The sequence below is a fragment of the Astyanax mexicanus genome, chromosome 1 (assembly GCF_023375975.1).
Source record: "Astyanax mexicanus isolate ESR-SI-001 chromosome 1, AstMex3_surface, whole genome shotgun sequence".
NCBI classification, from domain to species: domain Eukaryota; kingdom Metazoa; phylum Chordata; class Actinopteri; order Characiformes; family Acestrorhamphidae; genus Astyanax; species Astyanax mexicanus.
In genome coordinates, this window is record NC_064408.1 from 53,814,991 (window position 1) to 53,836,410 (window position 21,420).

At 39.6% G+C, this 21,420-nt stretch overlaps 1 protein-coding gene across 5 annotated transcripts in view; it reads left to right on the top strand.

Annotated features, from left to right (window-relative positions):
• Positions 1 to 21,420, top strand: part of sash1a (SAM and SH3 domain containing 1a) — a 332,277-nt gene that overhangs the window by 253,694 nt on the left and 57,163 nt on the right. Inside the window, exon 1 of one of the 5 annotated variants that reach the window (XM_022665502.2) lies at positions 15,149 to 15,849. The exons of the other annotated variants lie outside the window; for them this stretch is intronic. Within the exon in view, the coding sequence (XP_022521223.2) occupies positions 15,754 to 15,849 (96 nt within the window). The 5' untranslated portion in view covers positions 15,149 to 15,753. Of the gene's footprint in view, positions 1 to 15,148; positions 15,850 to 21,420 lie in introns of those variants that run through there. 5 annotated transcript variants of the gene reach the window in all.

Sequence of the window (21,420 nt, forward strand, 5' to 3'; positions counted from 1 at the left end):
AAGTGTAGGATCTTTAAAAAATTTCAGTATATTTTAATCTATTCTTTTTGCTGTTTTTCATGTTAAGTGTAATAGAACTCAATTTCCCAGAATCCTTTTCTGTTCTACGTCCGCACCATTTATCTGTTAGTTTCTGTTTCAGCATGACCAATGGGATGAGTGTAAGGTATGATTGCCATGTGACTAGCTAATCAGTGTTGAGAAGGGGCAGGCCTAAGATTCAGTCATGTGCTGCAGTTAAGTCAAGTTTAGCATTTCTCTACTCTAAAGATAAGTCTATGTTCACATTATCAGGCTGAAGTGACACAATTTTTTTGCTCAATGTTGCTCAGATCTGATTCTTTCATGGCTGTGTGAACGTGCCAAATCTGATTTTTTCAAATCAGAGTTGAGTCACTTGCATATGTGATCCTAAATTAAATACATATCCAGTCCATTAACATGCAACATGAATGTGAATGGTCAAATCAGAATTTATGTGTCTTTATGCTTTTACGCATGCGCTACGTGATTCTCAGATTTGCGCAATGTGGCTTGTAATGTGAACGTAGCCAAAGTTTGGAGAGGTAATATACCTATATTGGCCCAAATGGTAGTATTCCCCTCTGTTTTTAAGGGGAATAAACGTACGAGCAGACACAAGTGCATCCTGAACTTCCTACCCTGCATAAACTTCGCTGTTCCCCCATTGGAAATGCCAAGACTGTTTCGGGCAGATCACAGCAGAAGTTGGGGTCAAATTTGAAAAAAGAAAAAAAGAAAAAAAATGGCTTACTGATTCCAAATTAATCGTGCGAGTGCAACATTTGCCAGCCCCAATACTAATGTTTCCTTGGCATTGCACATGCATATCATATTATGCAAACATGCAGACAGTCGTTTCCTTCAAAATTTTCTAATACAGGCTTTCTAATACAGTTCTGTAGTGTTAGCACTGAGGCTCCAGTTGCATATTTGACTATTGAAAGTGTGTGCATGTGTGTTTTCTCAGCATCTCACCACAACCACTTAATAGTGAGCCCATTTTGAGTTCTGAAATAGCCACAAACATCCGAAAAAAACTATGAGTCTGTCATCAAAGTTGTAATTATTGCAGCAGGGCTCATTTTATGTGAGCGCTGTCTTTTTTATTATTGTGTAAACATGATGAGTTTTATAGATGGGTCTGGAGAAGCGATTTCTGTAGTGGCCTTCTGGTTTGTGGTAAAGAGAAAAACTAGGAACCACATAATTAACACTTATAACACTCTTCACTGTTCTGGCCAATACCCTGGTCAGAGTGTGTGTGTGTGTGTGTGGGGGGGGGGGGGGGGGTATGTGTTTATGTGTTTATGTGGAACTGTATTAGCAATATAGTGTGTAAATTATGCAAAAAAAATGTGATGTAGTATATACCCTTTTCGTTACAGTCTGTAAAGCTAAGACATTAAAATATCTGGTTAACATTAAACCAGAGGAGTTAATAAACAGATGGTTGGTTTACTGCAGCCACAGATATAGATCCAAAAAGATTTTTTAAAAAAAGGTACGAATGAATACAGGCAAAATAAGAGTCATTTTAAATGTTAAGAGGGGGAAAAAACATTCAGTACTGCGCTTGTACTTGTTTCTAATTAGCCTTTTAGTGACCAACTATCAAAATAAAAAAAAAATACCTTTCTCTTAAAAAATAAGTATTGAAGTAAGAACATTTAAAATGATTAGGCAGTTAACCAAAAATCATTAATTGAAATATTTAATTAAATCATGTTGCAAAGATTACTGCTATGCACTATACACTTGATGTATTTATTATTTAGTTAGATTTAGGTTAGTTAAAGTTGTAGTACATAGCCTACTCCTGCCTGGGTGAGTGTTTGTGAATGTGCATGTTCACACATGACCCCAGGGGGCGCTGTTGTTGCAGTACTGTGTGTATGAGTTGGGGGGGGAGGTGTTTGAATGCGTCTCAGTGTAGGGTTTTTATACTCTAGCTTCACAGTGCATTGATATTCTGAGCACAGAGAGTTTGACTCTGGCCCAGTCTTCACTCTAACTCTGAGAGAGTGTGTTGGGCAGGAGGGTGATTGTGTGTGTGAGGTTTGGGGTGAAGTCAGTGATTGAAGGATTGATTGAAGGAATAGCTGCAGTGTTTCATTACATGATTCAACCAATCTCAGTAATGTCTGTTTGAGGTAGAACACGTAAATACAAAGTTCAAACACATCACAGCTTACAAAAGAAAACATTGCTGTAACAAAAACACTTGACAATTATATTAGGAGCAAAAATATGCTATACTCCCTGATTCACACATACACAATTCTGTGATTTCTAAAAAACATCGAGTAAGAGGTGAAACATTTTTAAAATTTTAAGCAAGAGACACTTTTTAGACACACATTTTACAGTTTTAAAGTTCACAGCCCAAGGCATAATTTGGGCACCCTGTATTTCTAGTTCTCAGCAACACCTCCTATGGCAAGTATGACAGCTTGAAAAGTAAGAGACATGCAGATCATGCTGTGTAAAAAAAAACAAATTAAGGCTTATTTCAGCTTCTTCTTTTTTTTAGAGATGGTGTGATGTTTGTTCCAGACTTTGCTGGTATTTTTTTTTTATTTCTGTACATGTGAAATGTTCTCTTTTTCACTGGGTGCAGCTGCTTAACAGTTGAAAGGGTGGTGTTCTTTTATGAAATTCTGCACCATCTCTCCTAACCTAGCTGTGGTCACTGTGGCCCAAAAAGAGCTTATTGTTAGCTTATTTAAAGCTAAATTTACACCTGTTTTAACATGGCCTTTTCTGTTTCTGCCAGAGGCAGACTTAAGTATTTACTAAAGAAATAGACATTCATCCTATAACAGTCAGTGTAAATAAATTGTGAGTTAAATGTGTGAAACAGTGTTGTAGATAGAGTAAAATATGTCTTATTTTTAGAATATGCACACATTTTTTCTCTCTGTTTGTTGTGTTGGATTTAGAGAATACAGTCTTTCTTAAGCTAATTTCACACAGCAGGTAAAAGTGTCGTAAATATGACTTTTCCATCATAATGTGACACAGTTGTGTCATTTGTGTGGTTGTGTAAATTTTACAATTTTGGTCATATCTGGTCTGAAAATACCAAACATTTTTGATTTGTGACAAAGAGAAATAATCTAAACAGCCAGATCATAATTTATACGACTTTTACATCAGTCTAAATCAATGCTGAATAGAATGTGCATCAGTTTAGGAGTGTGAACTGTTCAGAGGACTGTTGGTGAGAAAATCAGATTTGCGCCATTTTACCTGCTGTGTGAACGCAGTCTAGTTGTCTTTTCCTTCACAGCAAAGCGGAGCTCCCCCAGCACTGCCGCTAACAGCTGACCATGTGTTCAGCCTCACGTTGGATGTAATGCTGCATCATACGGCTCTGACTGAAATATTATTGCTGTTACCATAGCAACATCCCTCCATGGTCCATTTCCCACTCTGCTTTGGTTCAGTGCCAGAGAGGGGTTCAGACCACACTACATTACACACACACACACACACATGCATACATCTTGCACTGTTTACCGAACACTACGTATTCACTAAACAACACACAAACAAAAGTTCACATACACACACAATATACACTGTTTACCAAACAAACTTTATGTGTGCAGAAATGCCTACACACTAACATCGAGCATACACACAAACACACACACACACACACACACACACACACACACACTTCTGAATTTATACAGGCGACTGTGTGTTGGTGTGATATTTTGTAGGATGGCACTGATGCCAGCGGGTGTATGTGTGCTGCAGCTGTTTGGTAGAGAACGTTTCCAATGCCTATAGCCAATGCTCATGACTCACCACTCTACACACATGTCCCCCTAAACCTATCACTGCCAGCAGATTCATCCCTCTCTCTCTCTCTCTCTCTCTCTCTCTATCTCTATGTCTCTTGCTCTCGCTCTTTCGCTCTTACTCTGTCTCTCATTCCTTCATGCCTATCATCATCATCATGCTGCCGTCTGCTTGTGTTTGGCTAGAAGTCAACTCAATTTCTCGCCTACTGATTCAGTGCCCCCCTCTTCTAAGCCCCCTCCCTGCGCTCCCACCCTCAGCAGTGTAGATGGCGGAGAGGTCAGAAGTAACAGGCAGCACTCAGGGGCTTATTAAACAGTTATTGATAGTAAGTGACAACACTGGTGCCCCCTGACCTCCCTCACTTCTCTCTAAATGGCCCTCCCTCGCCCACCATTCTTTCTCCTCTCTTTAAACCATGGGCCAGTTATTTGCTAAATTAGATGTTTCTGTGTGTGTGTGTGTGTGTGTGTGTGTGTGTGTTGGTGTGTGTACTTGTGTGCTTGACTGGTTAGCTAAAGGCCACAAGTGGTAATTGGGGTCTCGCTAATCTGTTTTGGCTGCGATGTGAACACGCGGGAAGTGTTTCTCTCGCTGCTGCACACACAAATTCACACAAAGTGTAAGCATATTGTAGAGATATGAAGAGCTGTTTTGTTTGGTAATTAGAGACTTATTTCAGCAAACAGAGATCATTGGACTCATGCCAGAATACTGATGCAGCATACAACTTTTGTTACAGCAGTAGTTTTACAGATTACAACAAGTATATACAACAAATGTATGTCACAGTCTAACAGTTTGCTAGATACAGCATTTTGCAAGGTGTAAATCATAACTCATAACAGTTTAGCTCAGCTGTGTGTGTTTTGTCTGTTAAGACTATAATATTAAAGTTATTGAAAAAAAAAAATAAATAAATATAGCCTAGTAAAAAGTAAGACCAGTTTCAGACTAATACAGGTATGTTTGCTGACTTCTCTATACATTAACTGTGTTTTAATTAGACTTTTAGCATCTGTTAGCAACTAGTCCCTCTAGTCTGTTACAGATAATCTCTTCAGAGGGGTTTTGAAACTTGCACAGTAAACAGTCATAAACGTAAATAGTAAGTTCTACGAACGGGCTCCGAGTAGTCCAGCGGACTAAGGCGCTGCCACAATGATCAGGAGATCACCGGTTAGAATCCTGTTCATGTAGCTTGCCATCAGCTACCGGAGCCCTGGCCTTGCTCTCTCCGGGTCGATAGATGGCGCGCTCTCTCCCCACATCACCCCAAAGGGTGATGTTGATCAGCACAAGGTATCTGTGAGCTAATGTTTGTAAACGAGTTGCCTCGCTTTCCTCCGAGTGTGCTGTGATGCTACTCGGCAATGCTACATCAGCAGCAGTTTGAAAGAGGCGGTGGCTGATTTTACATGTATCGGAGGAGGCATGTGCTAGTCTTCACCCTTCTGGTGTTGGGACATCACTAGTGATAATGAGTGGGTTGGGTAATTGGCCGATTAAATTGGGAGGAATAGGATAAAAACTAGAAGTTCTAGTAACAAGCAGAGAAGTGCACATGGCTTGTGGACAAATAGTATTAATTCATTTGCAAATATATATATTTAATAATTTAGAAAAGGCTGTGCGCTTATGTCTTTTTCTCCCCCGTATACGTTTATGTGCAAGAAAATAATTAATTAAGTTTTGAATCTTTCTTTACAAGCAAATAAAAACTGAGGTAATGATTGTGTGTGTGTGAAAGTGTGTATATGTGTGTGTTTTGCTGTGCTGTGCTGAGCAGGCAGCAGTTGGCTATAACTAGGGGGAATTCCAGTACATGTGCATGGTTTAGTGTGCCCACATTATGCCTATGTGTGTGTATCAGAGTGCGATTCCCACTTTTCCATTAAGTGTACTCAGTGTGTCATGGCTGGTCAGTGCTGTCAGTGTGTGTGTGTGTGTGTGTATACTTGGCCGTATGTAAAGCTGTGATCAGTCAAACATTTTCAACGCAGTGTAACCTCTCTGGAGGATTGGTTGCCATGGTGACGAGGCTATTTGTTGTGGGTGGGAAATGGACTGAGGCAAACATTGAGCATCTGGGTTGGCTGACCGGCCCTGCCAGCATAACTTAGCGCAGCCTAGCGGAGCGTTTCCTCTGAAGCCCTGCAGCACTTAGCCCTAGCTAACCCCTCACTAGCATCCTGTTTCAAGCCTCTTTACCCCTCTGCAGTCCCTCGTCCCAAAGGACGCCGTTCACTGATCAGCACAGCGGCGAAATTAGCATGGCTGGCCTTCTGATAAGGCACTGGTGTTTATTTGTGTTGGAGTGTGATCGCGTCTCTGCGCTAGGCCTGTATCTGTTGGAGCGTGTCACCATATGCAGCTGTCTCGTGTGGCTGTGTAATCCCACAGAGGCCAGGCTGAGCAGAGCTGCTCTGGCCTCTCTGCCTTATGGATTTCATTTTGATAATGCTCTCCTGCAGAGATGGGAAACATGAGCACTAAACGAGACCAAGATGTCAACAGGAACCAGCCTATGTTTATGTCTTATTGGCTTGTATATGGATAAACCTTAATGCTTTTACTACAGAAAATGTTATTATTTATTTATTTATTTTTTATTATTACCAAAACTAAAGCATATTCAGCCCAGTATCCATATTTCCCCACAGTTAATTGCTCAGTGCCACAGACAGACATCAGTTCCAGTGAATTGTAAGCTTTAGATGTGGTAAACATGTCACAGAATGTAGTAGTATTGCTTTAAAGGGAATTATGATTTCTCACATTTGTATTTAGAGTCAGGATTGTTCAGAGCAGTGGTGAAAGAAACCAGGTTTCTAAAGAGTTAAATGCTTCTGATATCCAGAGTTTCATGGTTATCTTTTTACAAAGATGCCAACCTGCATGAACAGCCTCACTAAGCTGGTTAACAAGCATGACTGGCATGACTTTTTGGCCATTTTTTGTATATTCATTAGTATTTTACCATTATGGAGTTTTATATATAAAAAACTCTCACAACATGTTAGGGTTCCCTAGTTTCATTTGATTTGTAAATGGTTAGAATTGCACCATAGACCTGTGACCTCTTCCATTCACCAACACTGTAAAGACCTCTGGAAACTTCTCTACAGCGTTTTCCACAAAAATCTAAGTGTGACCCAGAATGAATGAGATGATATTCTAGATTCGTCTAACACAAAAACACAGGTATAGCCCACCCACCAAGCTCTTGATTTTGTCCAGTCACATGTCTTATGAGATGTGTGTGTGCGTTTGTGTGCTAGTAAAACCTTCGTGAAATGCCACAACAGAAAAGATAGCAAACATACACACACAGCAGCTGTTTAGGAGTACTAGCGCTGTTTATTCTTGAACTGGCATGGCAATGCACAGAGGCAGAAATGTCACTTTACACAGGTGTCTTGTGGTGAGCTACAGATGTGAGAGTGTGTGAACGTGGCGGGTCTCACGCTGAAGCGAGGTGACAGTTGAATGTGTTTTTATTTCTTCATTCTAGACTTACTCACTGCCTGCTTGTTTTACACTGTAGCAGTGTATAAAACACCTTCCTTGAAGGAGAAGGAAAATATCAGGAGACACATTCTGCTGTAAGGTGTATTTTAACAAGCTTTACTGTTTCTACAGGTGTTCACTGCTTATATGTTGTGTATATGTCTTAAACGATGATATTAAGGAAAAAGGACAAATATGAACTGCCACTGTAAAAGGTTAAATCATAAAAAGCAAAAACATTTCTCAGTAAATCCATTCATAACTAGTCATTCTGAGTGGAAAAATAGTCTATTTGCATATACAGAAACTGACAGCAGAGGGGGGTGTTGAGCTCTGTCAGCCTCTGTGAGTTTTGAGAGTGAGACAGACAGAGTGAGAGAGACAGACAGAGAGAGAGAGATAGAACAAGGAAAAGAGAGCAAGAACACTTACCAAAGGAGGCACTTCTTGTATCCCTCAGTATTGAGTAACACTAACTTTTTGTCCCAGACTGTGTGTCCTCAGAGGCACTTCATTCATGATTCATCCTGACACAGTAAAGAACAGCTTGTAGGTCAAGGATATCATGCAGAACATTCTAAACTCTTGCATCCTGAACCATCCTGCTCACTAGTGAAAACACACAGAGCTGAAATAAAGAATGTTATCAGCCCCTTTGAGATGCAGTCTGTTCTCAAACATCTGTCCCGCTGCCCTGCAACAGATCGGAATTCCAGCGTTTCCCATGATCTAACAAAGCTGTAACCTGATCACCTCAGACTCCCTTTGGGATAACATGTGCACACACACACACACACACACACCAAACAAAAATCACAGCCTTTTTTTTTTGGAGTGCAAATCCTTGTAGAAGTCTGATATGCACGACTGCTAGGTGCTGCATTACAGAGAGACAGAGAGGAAAGGAGATATAAAGCTGTACAGATTGCTAAACCAGGCTAATAGCTCTCATACAAAATCTGACCTCCCAACTTCACTTCCTCTGGCTGCGTGTAGAGCTAAAGAAAAGCCTGTGTGACACAAGAATTTAACTTTATCAGTAATAATTTGGGATTTGGGTGAACTTTTTCTATTGCTTTGGCCATTGTAGGCACATTTCTTCATAGACAGGGGTTAAATTGAGCACTCTGACTGGACTGCAACTATGCTGCAGCCCCATACACAGCTGTTTCTGTAACCATCTTTAAACATTTCTGCAATTTGTCCCACTACAACCATTCTCTCAGGGTGGCACTTGTTGCCACCTTATGCATTGATGAGCTATGGACTCCGACACTTTTGGTCAGTTTGTGCTTTGTCCAGTGTCAGGAGCACTCCCAACCTATAAATGATGTGAAGGTAGGGGATTGTATTGTTTAAAGTCTTGTCTAATGTCCTTTATTGGTGTAGGGTGTTGTGCTTGTCCATCCAGTGACTTAAACCTCAGTCTGCCACTATTTTACATCAACCATAACAATTTCTCCCACATCTCAAACACATTAAATATACGATCCTACTGTTCACTTATCATCTATCCATCCATTAGTCCATCTATTCATACATCCATTTATCTTTACACCCTATATATTGAATATTGAATATTCAAAACAGCTTGCACTAAAACATCTTCACATTAAACACACTGAAGATAAAATGTTCTCACCACTAAAATACACCCTTTCTAAAGCATAGGTATACTAAAAGCCAACAAGCAGATTCTCTAATTAAGCTCAGTTTTACTCTACTGTATAGACATTGAGGGGTGTAGTTTATTGTTTGGTCTTCATTCCTGTAGTTGCATATACAATGCTTTGTAGCTGTTCTTTAATCAGAAGAGTAGAAGTGGCCTACGTTCACATAGAAGGACTTACAGGTTTGCAATATACAGCAGTGCAAATATACACCCATCTGTGCAGCACAAGAATACATCCACATACTTCATACAGAGTCAGTTTGCTCTCTGTGGTTGTGCATTGTGTTGTGCACAGTTGGGTTTGAAACCCCTTGCCCTGACCCAGAAATACAAACATACCCCACACACACACGTCTTTGAAGTTAGCTTTGCCTGCATTATGAAAGCGTGCCCATATTTAGACTAAACTGAAAGTAATGTGATACTACTGGAGATTCAACAATGAAAGTGGTGAGCTGTTTGAAGTGGAGGAATGGAGAAACCGCTTACAGGTCACTCCAAATCATATCTAGACTAACATGGAGTATCCACAAAACTGCATTCACTGTTTGTGTGAAAATACAGTGACGATGGCTGTGGGATGTCTTAGCCTTCATCCCTTTCCATATCAATCCATTTCATATCAAATGTTCCGCACATATTCAGCAAAGTAAGCCCCCTCACCCATTACTTTCTGGGGTATTCAGATATGTCATTTTCTCTTTCGTTTAGTTTCCTTTTCATTCATGAAACAAAAGGGTGTCCTTCAATGTATGACTCACCATGTACACTAATCTGGCAGAACATTAAGACCACTGACAGGTAAAATGAAAAATATTGAATATCTGGTGCCACTTGTCAACTCATGGGATATAAAAATTAGGCAGCAAGTGAACAGACCTTGAAGTTGATGTGTTTGAAGCAGATTAAATAGACAAGCATAAAAATCCGACCCACTAACAAGAGCCAAAGAGCAAAACTGTGGAGCATCTTCAAAATGACAGGTTTTCAGAGAAGGACAATCAATAAACCAGCAAAAGACTAAATATGACTGAGAACTTTGTAGATTGTAAAAGATTGTAAAAAAATATTTAAAAAATAAGTAGTACAAATGAACGAAATATATTAATACATTAACACAATGTTTACATAATTTTTTCCATTAAATATGTATATGGACACCCTATTTTAGTATGCTTAATACTTAATACTTCTGGTTCTTTCACCAATGTTGGGTTATATGTATCTACTGTTGTAAGCTTGCCTTTTGTTGTTAGGACTTTGATACATGAAACGGGTACTTGCTATCATATCACTTCCACCTTTATATACACCTGTGGTAAGGAAAAGTGCAGGTGAGCCCAGTGTTTCATCTTCAGAAAGTGAGCTGCGGTTCCACTTGAACAGGGAGCCGAGCCAAAATGGCCCACAGGGTTCCTTCACTAACTCGCCACATCAGTAGAATAGCAATCAGGCTTCTGCAAGAGAGCCACTGTGTGTGTGATACACAACTAGCAGTCCTATCAGCCCTGCAGGTGCTGAGAGAGAGGGAGAGCGAGAGTCTGATGCATTGGCTGATTATTGGTAGACAGAAACAAGAAAGCATGGGAACTGGTGTGCAGATAGATTTGTACCATGGAAAAGAGAAGAAGAAAAAGTTGAAAAGTACCCTGGTTAGACTTTTTTTGTTTTGGCAGGTGTTTTGATTGGGCTGGTTTGATAGTTTATGGGTTTGGCCCAGACTGAATGGATTGAAATGGTGCATTGTTTCATACAGCCACAGCCAGGTAGCAGGAGGTTAATCTTTTCAGCATGTCCGAGACTCCGCTGAGGATGACTTCACTGCATAACCCTAAAATAGACGCATTATATTCTCAGGCTGTGGACCTAGACTTTTCCCATGTTTAATGCTGGACGTATTTATAGGTGGTGTGGATTAGTTGCAGCTGTGCTAGATGTTTAAGTTTGTGAAAGTATGTGTGAGAGCCTCTTCCTGCCTTTGTTTCCCAGTTTTGAGTTACTTTCTACATTCTTGAGGGATCATAAAAGACCATGGTTGTGTGTGCGTGTGTTTGTAAAGCTTATGTTGCACATAAAAAAGGCCTACAGGTTAAGAAGACACAGAGTTTCTTAAACAAAACACCTTGTCTTTGATTGTTCAGTAAGGAACACCCGTAAAGTACACTTATACAATAATACATACCAAATCAACAGCCTTCCTCTGAGCAGCGATCCCTCTGTTTAAACAGGGGAGGAGGGGGCTCTGCACTATTGTTTTCTTATCGTTTAGGTCCTAAGGGATGGACTGTATTTACAAAGTGAAAACAAAAGAACACAATAGCAGTGCTTCTGAAGCATAAAGTCAATTACAATTATTTATTATAAAACATTTAGAGGCATATTTTTGTGCTTGGTAAAACAGCAGAAAACCCTTTAGCACTCTTCTTGCATATGGATGTGTTTACACCAATCAGCCATAACATTAAAACTAAATGACTGTATAGAAAAAAGACGAATTAGGTAAGAAAATCAGCTACACAACTAGGTTAGAACATCACCAAATTATCAGACAGGTCATCCTGTTGTGGAGGTGTTATTTATGCAGTGTCCAGTACCCCTACCTACACTCTAAAAAACAGAGGTACGATATGAGTACTTTTTTGTACTCGAAGGTACACTCTTCATAATTGTACCCTCAAAGGTACAATATTGGTCTTTACAGGGTCAGATTTGTTCCCTCTGAAGTACAAAGTAATTTCTAACAGCAATAAGTACAGATTTGTACCATTTAACCAGCCAAAGGGTACATTCAGTATTCTGTATCACTGAACTAATAAACAATATCTATATTATTTGCACATTTTTATTTGAAAGCCAGACAATTTTGGATCATCAAGTTTTTGAGCCATAATTAGTTGATGAAAAAGTGTATAATCTTTACTGGCACAAAAACCATGGGTACAAAAAAGGACTTTCACTGAAAGGTACTTTTTTGTACCTCAATAAAAGGTACAGCCCCAGCGACAAGCTTTCTACCCTTTTAGGTACAAATCTGTACTTACTTTTCTTAGTGTGTATAGTGCTTCAAGGAAGAATAACCACTGAAGTGGTAACAGGGTCATGGAAGCCTAAGGCTAACTTATGTGATCCATGGAGGCCCCACCTCTCAACTTACAGAACCTTAAGGAACTGCTGCTAACATCTTGGGATCAGATATCTCAGGACACCTTCGGAGGTCTTGTGGAGTTCATACCCCAACAGGTCAGCACTGTTTTTGAAGCACAAGGCAGACTCCCACAATATTAGGCAATATTGGTGGCTGCTATTGTTCCAAACCATACAGTTCACTAGTCATTGCGTATAGAAATGAAGGCCTGCTCTGAATTTATTGTTTCTGTGATGTTATGAAAATCAGCACATTTACATATAGCCACCTTTTTAGCCTGCAGCACACCCCAATACAAAATTAACCATGGGTCATTTCTCTCTAATCATACAGCTCTGAAAAAAATAAGAGGTCACTTAAAAATTATGATTTTTTTTTATTTCACCAAATTGAAAAGCTCTAGAACATAATCAAGAGGAAGATGGATGATCACAAGCCATCAAACCAAGCTGAACTGCTTGAATTTTTGCACCAGGAGTGGCATAAATTTATCCAAAGGCAGTGTGTAAGACTGGTGGAGGAGAACATGCCAAGATACATGAAAACTGTGATTAAAAAACACTTATTGTCTGTAGTTTATAGAATAAAACAACAATGTTAATTAAATAGCAAAATTAGAGAAACTGATTCGGAAACTGAAGTGATCTCTTAATTTTTTCCAGAGTATGTGTCAATAGAGTAATATGTATTGTATATAAGGTATATTAAGGCTACCCACCTGTAAATAATAATAAAAAAACAGACTCTGTATGCGTGCACCGGCCTGTGATGGGTTAACAGACAAATATTCCTTGGAGGAATTATACATATGTCTGTTTATGCATGCATGCAAGCATGGGAGAGAGAGAGAGAGAGAACATGTGTTTAGACTGTTAGAGCTGAGCCTGTTGAGCAGCTGTTGCAGAGGCCCAGCCTGTGAAAGTCATTCTCTCCTCCCTCTGCCTCCGAGCTGTGTGTGGATTAGAGCGAGTGTGTGAGAGAGTGACTTCTGAAGGCAGAGATACACTGGTCATATAATCCTCAGAATGCCTTATCTGGTGTCCAGTTGCAGTGGGAACAGGACTGATGTAATGTTCTCCACCTCTCTGTCTCTTTAGCTTGCTGCATGTGTATGTCAGCAGCTCTCATCTGGGCATTTATTTCCAGTAGAATACAGATGACATAGATTCTGTTTATCACATGCATTCAATTCATTATTACACACTAGACTACATAACAGACTATGCATTATGCATGGAGATAAAAAAGTTAATGTTGCATATATGAAATTCTCTCTGCTACATGTGTGACTGCTGAGGAATTCTCTCCTCACATGCTCTGTCTCTTTCTCTCTCTCTCTCTCTGTCTCACTCTCCCTCCATTTTGGCATTTGTCACGAGACTGTACAGCTGTTGCTGCTGGTTTGTGGAATGTCTTTGGGGAAAGACAACAAGAGAGAGAAAGAGTTTGGAAGAGAGGTAGACAGAGAAACACTTGCTTTATTACAATGGCCAGGCATGACAGCAGAAATACTTTCAGTGCAAGTTTATACTGTTGCATTTCACACTTGTACACTTTGTATGTAATTAGTTCCAGCCTAGTGGAGTCTAAAGTCTGAGACCACAATAAAAACCTGTGATTTTGTTTCATGTAAACCTGTTTATAAACAATAGACAATATACTCTTTACCAAGATTCTTCTTCATTTCTAGATAGACACTGAAATTTTATTAAATAGGTTGTACTTTTTGTTCACATATTGGCAAAAAAACAGGTACACAGGAAATTTGGCAGTGTTAAATCAACACTGTTAGTGTTAAATTAACACTGAGAGTGTAAAGTTTAACATTAATAAGTGTTGATTTAACACTAACAGTGTTGATTTAACACTGCCAAATTTCCTGTGTATGTGTTTTATATTTATTTTATTTGTTTTTATTTTATTTGTTTGTTTGTATGATTATTTTATTTATTTATTTTAAGTGAGTCAGATGACTTTTTAGTGGCAACATTTTGAACAATATGAGTGTATTTTTTTTTGTTCTGCACTGTTTTAAAAAAAAAAAAAAAAGCCAAAAAACAACCCATGAGATTGGAGCTTTTAAAAAAGTTCTACTAAGGTCTCAGGCACGAATTATCTTTATAGTGCAGTGGCTAGAGGTTTTCCAGAGAACAGCTAAACAAGCCTCATGCATTTTGGAGGTTTGTTCAAAGCAGGAACATATAATTTATAAATCTGTGCATGCAGTGTGGTAAACACTAGACATATTTTGCTAATAATAAATAACGGACGACAAAAAAGTGCAAAAATCCTTCTTTTTTTAGTTGTTACAACGTGTACTAAATAAATAAATAAACAAATAAAGTCCCACCATGCAGTACTTTTCCCTTTGTTGTTATTGTAATTTTAAAACTGTAAAAGATGGACATAAAAAGTAAGCTTGCTAAATATATTTTAAAATTTTCATTTTGAAAACCAGATCATATTTTACTTGCTTAAAAAATTACGGCAACACAGTAAATTTTACTTGGAGTACCCAAACTTTTGCATGCCACACAGGATAAGGTGCAGCGGATTTTCCTCAGCACGCACTGCGCGCAGCTCCCCTCGGGCCTGGCGGTAACGTGAATAGGGGGATATATTACGTCATGGTGCTGAAATGTTTCTCTCACGCGCTCTTTTTTTTTTTGTTGTTTTGAGAGGACAATAATGTGGCTTTGTTCCTTTGTGTTTCACTGGCGGCGCGAGAGCAGCCCTGGAAAAGCAACCAGGGAGCACAATACCTTTTTTAAATGACCTTACAGTCGCCGAAGTTAGTCTGAAAAAATCTAAACTCTGTGTAAAGTGTTTGACTGAAGGTAGACTGTAGCTGAGCGCGAGCGGCTGAAGGTGCTGCTGCTGGTGTTTTGAGTTTTGGGGAGGAGAGCGCGGCGCGGCGCAGCGCGGGGGGAAGAGTCCACTCTGTGTGGAGGAGGAGGGACCAGGGAGAATTGGGCAACAACAGGAGGCGACTGGGAGCGCCTGTGCTGCTTGTGTTTCTCTGTGGAGCAGTGATACACGTTGTTATTGGACTTTAATAGGGTCTCAATACGCTTGGCGGATAATTAGGGTAGTTTTTACGCTGTTTTAAAATAGACTCCCCCCTAGTTTGGAGTTGGTTCGCTCCACAGCGGAGAGGCACGGCGCGCGCTCGCTGTGTTTCTCTGTAGAGTACAGGCTCGAGTGTCAAAGTAGTTAGAGTTAGTTAAGAGTTCAGAAAGTTTGTTTAAGTGAAGCTGTAGCTTTGTAGGTGGCGGAGGGAACAGCGCTGGCTTTATGGAACACAACTGGACCCTAATGGAGTACTCCAGGACCCAGAGTGGAGCTGTGCTGGACCGCCTGCGTCCTTTAACACTGACCGCGGGTCTGCTGCTGTCGTGTGTGAACTTTTGAGGAATAGTGTTTGGAGCCCTGCTTTTTTTTACCGGAGTGACAAAACAAACAACAACAACAGCACCAAGGCTCCTCTAGAAATCACCGTGTTCCTCTGCTTATCTCCCCCGAGCGCGTGTTTAATGGTGGCGGATTAAAATACCGCTGTTAATACTTTAATAATCCCTCCAACACTTTCGCAATGGAAGCGGATCAAGCCTGTCCCGAGGAGGCGCAGGCGGCCAGCCCGGCGGAGGACAGCTTCTCCCAGCTTTGGTCGGACGTGATGGGGATGCTGGTGAGTGAGGGGCTGGGGGGAGGGGGTCGGTGTCACAGGCAGGTCACAACTAACCTCAGTCTGGGGGGCTGCTGTAGAGGGGGCTTTATTGTGAATGTAGTGGCTGTAGTGAACTGTGGACGCATGTTAATTACATTACATTACATTACATTTGGCAGACGCTTTTGTACAAAGCGACTTACAATAGTCAAGTACAATGTAAAATAAGTTTAAAGGTAAAAACATCTTTGGATAGGGATAAAAGGAGGTCAAAGGGGAATAATAGGATAGAGGAGTGAAGGAGGGGAAGAAGGAAATGGGGTTAGAAGTAGTTAGTGTGTTAGAGGTGTTAAGAGAGTAAGTGCTCTTTGAAGAGCTCTGTCTTCAGGAGTTTATTAAAGATAGTGAGAGATTCTCCTGAAGGTAGTTTGTTCCACCATTGGGGAACTCTGTATGAGAACAGTCTGGAGAACAGGCTGCGTTCTGGATCATCTGGAGTGGTTTTACTACACAGGCCCGGAGGCCAGTTAGCAGGGCATTGCAGTAGTCGAGGCGTGAGATGACGACCGCTTGCACCAGGAGTTGGGTGGCCTGTTGCGTCAAGAACGGTCTAATGTTAATGAGGAGGACAGGGGCGACAGCGGCTGTCCCAGTGAGCGCTAGTGTTTACTTCACTCCTGCGCTAAGAACCAGCCACAGGTTACCTCCAGTCTCCACTGCATTAGCAGACTGCTCACTCTCCTCAAAACACACTGTTTACCCACTCAGCAGTGGTAAAGTTTAGCTCTATTTTAGCAGTATTGGCTTGTATTAATTCTCAATAATGTTGGTGTTTAACTTGAGGCGGACCTTTTTCTGTGATAAGCATGATGCAATAGAAGTTAAAGAATTCCATAGACACACAGGAGGCTTGCTCTGCACTGTCCTATTTTTAGTGGGTAATCATCTATTAAAATCAGTTGAAATTAAGTAAGTTGAGCACTCGGCAAAATCTCAGTTTCTTCAGTGTTGGGCTGTCACACCAAGTATCAGCACACTGTCCAGGACTTAACAGAATTAACAGACTTAATCAGGAATAACAAAAAAACATGTTATGATATTATTAATGCATTTTGTGTATTTAAAATTAGAGTAAATTAAGTGGGCCCTTTAAAAAAATGTTTTGTCATTTGTCATTGTTCTCACATATTTATACCATATTGTTTCTTTTTTAGATTTAATTTCTTTATTAATAAATTTACATGGGCATAAAAACATTACATTTCAAAAAACAAATTTACAAAAATTTAAACAAATTTACAAGACACAAAACACTTTTTCCAGTACTGAAACACTCTTGCCAGTACTAAAATACTTTTACCAGTACTGAAACACTCTTGCCATTACTAAAACACTTTTATAAACTGATTTCTGAGGTAAAGGGTCTAACACAGATTAAGTTCTTGTTGGGGACAGGCAATGTTTTTTTTGTCCATGTAAAATATTTTTTTCTTTGGTAATTTTGTTTTCATTAATGTAATTTCTTTTTCGTATGTAAATTAGTTTATTTTTTTTGTCATTTTGTTTTCTGACAATTTGTTTTGCAGTTCTCAGCCACCATACTTTAACATAAAAATGTACAATATAAAAGAAAAAACTATGACAAAATGATACACGACATATATATCTGTCTCTGGTATATGAAATAAAAAAATGAAACTGAAAAAAGCTAGAACAACAAAATTAGCCTTTTGTAGCATTACATGTGCTGATATGTAAATAATGCACATGTGCACCATGATTGCAATGACGCTGATGAAACAATGCATTTTGCATCCCTAATAAGATCTTTGCTAAAGGGTCTGAATATTTATGTGTTAGGGGTTCATTCTGTAACACTTTGCTTTTGTGCTTGAAAATGAGAGGCAGTTACTATGTTGAGCATATCTAACAGGATGAGTTCTTTGATGGGACACAATGGTTTGATAGTTAATCCGTGTGTCTGGTCACCATGCAGGGCTCTAGCTGACTGCTTTGACAGAAGGGGCCTATACCCTTTTGCTTTGGTGAAATGCTTATCAGAAAGGGAACGTATGTCTCGCTAAAGCACAGCCTTGATCACCGCTACCAGAGGCAGAAAGGGAATTCACTTAAAGTGAAAATTGTTGGAGCTTTGAAGGCTGAGGTGTGAAAGTGGCATGAATGTGATAATGTGTGTGTTTTGAATGTGTGGAATGCTGTGTCAAGAACTCTGTGAAACATCCAGCCAAACAGAGAGAATTTTTTTCGTCAATTATAGGATGTTTTTTTCAACATAAATTCACGTACTTTCAAATGTACTTTCAAACAGCTAGCAACTTTCCCATAGGTAGTTCTGTACATATTGGTGTGAAAATCTCATATACAGTAGTAATGTATGCCATAATATTTAACACACTTTTGTTATTGACAACACAAATTTGCAGAGGGTTTTTAGAAACGTGGATCAGCTCTTGTTTCACAAGTTTGCATTGTGCTATGCCTTTATCAGTGTCTGCATGATTGTTTTAGAGTGTTTTTTTTATTTTAGCACATTCACAAACATTTGTTTTATTCCAGTAGACTTGCATACACATAAAACCACAGTATTTCAATTATTTTTTTTTTAAATAAATTGAATTGAAAAGTAAAAGTAAAAATGCCTTTCCTGTAAAATTACTCAAAAATGTACATCCAGGTTTCACCAACTTTACAAAAAAAAAGAAAAAATAGTATTTATGACGTGTTAATGTTTATGAACTTAATGTTTATGCTCTAAATGGTTCAGACACAATGTATCCTCTATCTTTTGGCAACCAGCAGAGCGATCTATATATATCCAGCTCTCAGGGTTTGCTGCTTTTCAATGGCCTTTGTCTGAAGGGTATCAGCACTGTTTGCCCTTTAGAGCACCTCCCTGGCTTCGCTGTTTTGAAAAGATAGGTGGTTATATTATGTCTTGCATTGTGATAGCGTAGTGGTAGCATGCCTGAGCAAAGGCTGCTTCATCTTTAGCTGAGGGCTAACCTTTGGTGTACGCGTAGGCTTCAAACCCAGCCCAAACCACTAAGGGTTTGCTAGGAGAAAGAATTTTGGGCTCACAGCCAGTAATGGTTTTAGATCAATTAACGAGTAGACAGGCCAGGTCATGCTCCATCATTCTCTGCTTTTATTACAGCTTGGATTTTGAGATGCTAGGCGCTAAAGGTGATTTTTATATGGCAAACAGCCAATGAAAGAGAGACTCCAAAGACTAAAGCGGTGAATGAACTATGGACTGGCTGCCCGTGCTAAAATGAATGCGCTCCTGCTGTCATAAGGATAGCAGGCATCCTGAGATATTTGTATTAAGTGTAAGTATGGCATGCTGAGGTTTACCAAACCACGGCCTACACTCAGGGAATAAGTTCTTAATGAGCATACCTTGCTTTGCGTGTCATTTAAATGTGGTCATACCACGTGTGAGCCCCCTTCACATGTGGTCGTAGGCAAGTAAACTTAACTTCAAAGCCTCTTAACTGTCTGCTTCCCCCCTTTAAGAAAGTCTCACACTTTATATAGTCTGGACATCATGGTGTGACCACAGGAAGAGTTTCTAGTCTTGAGTCTTAAGGCTCCAAAGGTTGGACATGGGAAAAAAATGACATAACAAATTCAGGTTGGAAAACCTTTCCTTTGTGTAGCAATTGCATGTGTAAACATAGGGTGTGGATGGGTGTATTATTTCATAGGCTTGGACTAGGGTGTCTGTTCTTATCTGTGCTTGCTTATTATGTTGAGAAAACGACAGTAAAGACTGTGTTTGTCAGGGCAAAGCACACACCCCTCAGAAATAAGATTAAAGTGCACTATATTAGGTAGCTTTAGCAGTGCAGCTTCTCCAGGCTTGGCCAAGGTTACTCCACTGGCCAGTCCAGTGACTACATTCTACAATCACTACAATCAGCTAGTTTTACTCCAAATGTTTCTATATTTGCCAGTTTTTGTCCAATTTTGATAATATACTTTTCTCTTGAATTATGACTGGTAAGAAATTTAACTATGTTGGAAATGCTCTGTTTTACTGACATGCGTACCATTTATCTTTCTCTGGTTTGAAACTAGGCATTAACAGCACATTCATAGGCAGAGGTTATGCCATGTTACGCTAAAACTAAAATGTAGTGCATTTACAACACTATAAATTGGATATTTCACATCAGTAGCAGAGTAGGTGCAAAAAAATGATATGTACACTTGGAGCATATAGGAGCTTAATGATCAGGTAAGTGTGTCAGACTATATTGTAACACAGTAAACTAGTGGTCAGTACAATTTCTTTCGAAACATAATTTAACCTTTACATTGATTACCAAATAATATGAATGTATGGTTATATTCTTTACATAAACAAATAGTCTGTGGTATTGCAAAAAACAAACTAATAAAACTTTATTATTAAAAACTAAACAATGTCTTGCACCCTCAAAGAACATCAAAATTATCTGTTTTTATAGCAAGTATTCATCTTCATCAAGTTTCTGCTGGTTTATTTATTTGACCTTGGGTTGCTCAGTAAAAAGTACCAGTTGTTTTAGTTTCTAGATGTGAAAAATTTAGAAGATAGAAAGAGGATGTAAATAGAAGAAGAAGAAGAAGAAGAAGGAGAGAAAGAGAAAGCGTTGATGGTAACTTCTTGCCTACAGTTTCAAGACCCACTGAGTCAGCGGTTAGGCCTGCCTTGCTGGAAGCCACAGCCCTCCTGATTACAGTTAATTCTCAGTTTACAGCACTGCCCACAGACCACTGTATAGACAGAACCTCTCCTTGCTCTTGTCTTCCTGTCCTCCTCACCTCCTGATTTTCCTTCCCTCTGGGCCTTTCAGGGGCCCTCTCCTCTCTACCCTCACGGATGTCCTGAGGAAGCCCCCCTGATGAGGGTGGGACAGCACCTCTGACTCCTGTCTGCTTCTTTCACTCTGTCTTTTCTCTGGTGCATCCCATTCAGGCTTGCTTGACGCAGCTTCAGCCCATACCAGCTTCCCTCCTGCAGGGAGGCATCATACATCCCACTACCTCATGCTTCCTGAAACATCAACCTCCTGCCTTTACTGTCTGTTTCATTTACCTTAAGTTGGACTTCTTATTCAGGATTTATAAAGTTTTCAGATACTGGTTTTAGTTTCAGTTAGCCCTGGTTGTCATCAACACCAGAGAGTGTATTGATGTTTTCTCTGAGTGTGAACCAGACCTTTGAGATAGAAAGAGTAAATACTATTTAGTGGACACAGCATTAGTGGTTTTCTGTTATGTGTAAATACAATTCCTCACTTTAAACTCTGGGTGGTTTAACTGGATAAACAAGTGTTTCCTACTTTTTCTGTGTCTGCAGATATATTGTGTGTGTTTTTTTTTCCCCATTTCTTTTCACTTTTCATTTTCACCTTGACTTTCTGCCTCTTGGCTCATTCTAAACCCATGAATTTCATCTCATTTACATTGCTAGTACCAGCACACACAGGGGCACAACAACTTAAATTATATTAAAGATAGACACCTTACACACCCAGCTAAATCATTCTTGATGAAGCATCATTCACATTATTTGTTTATCTT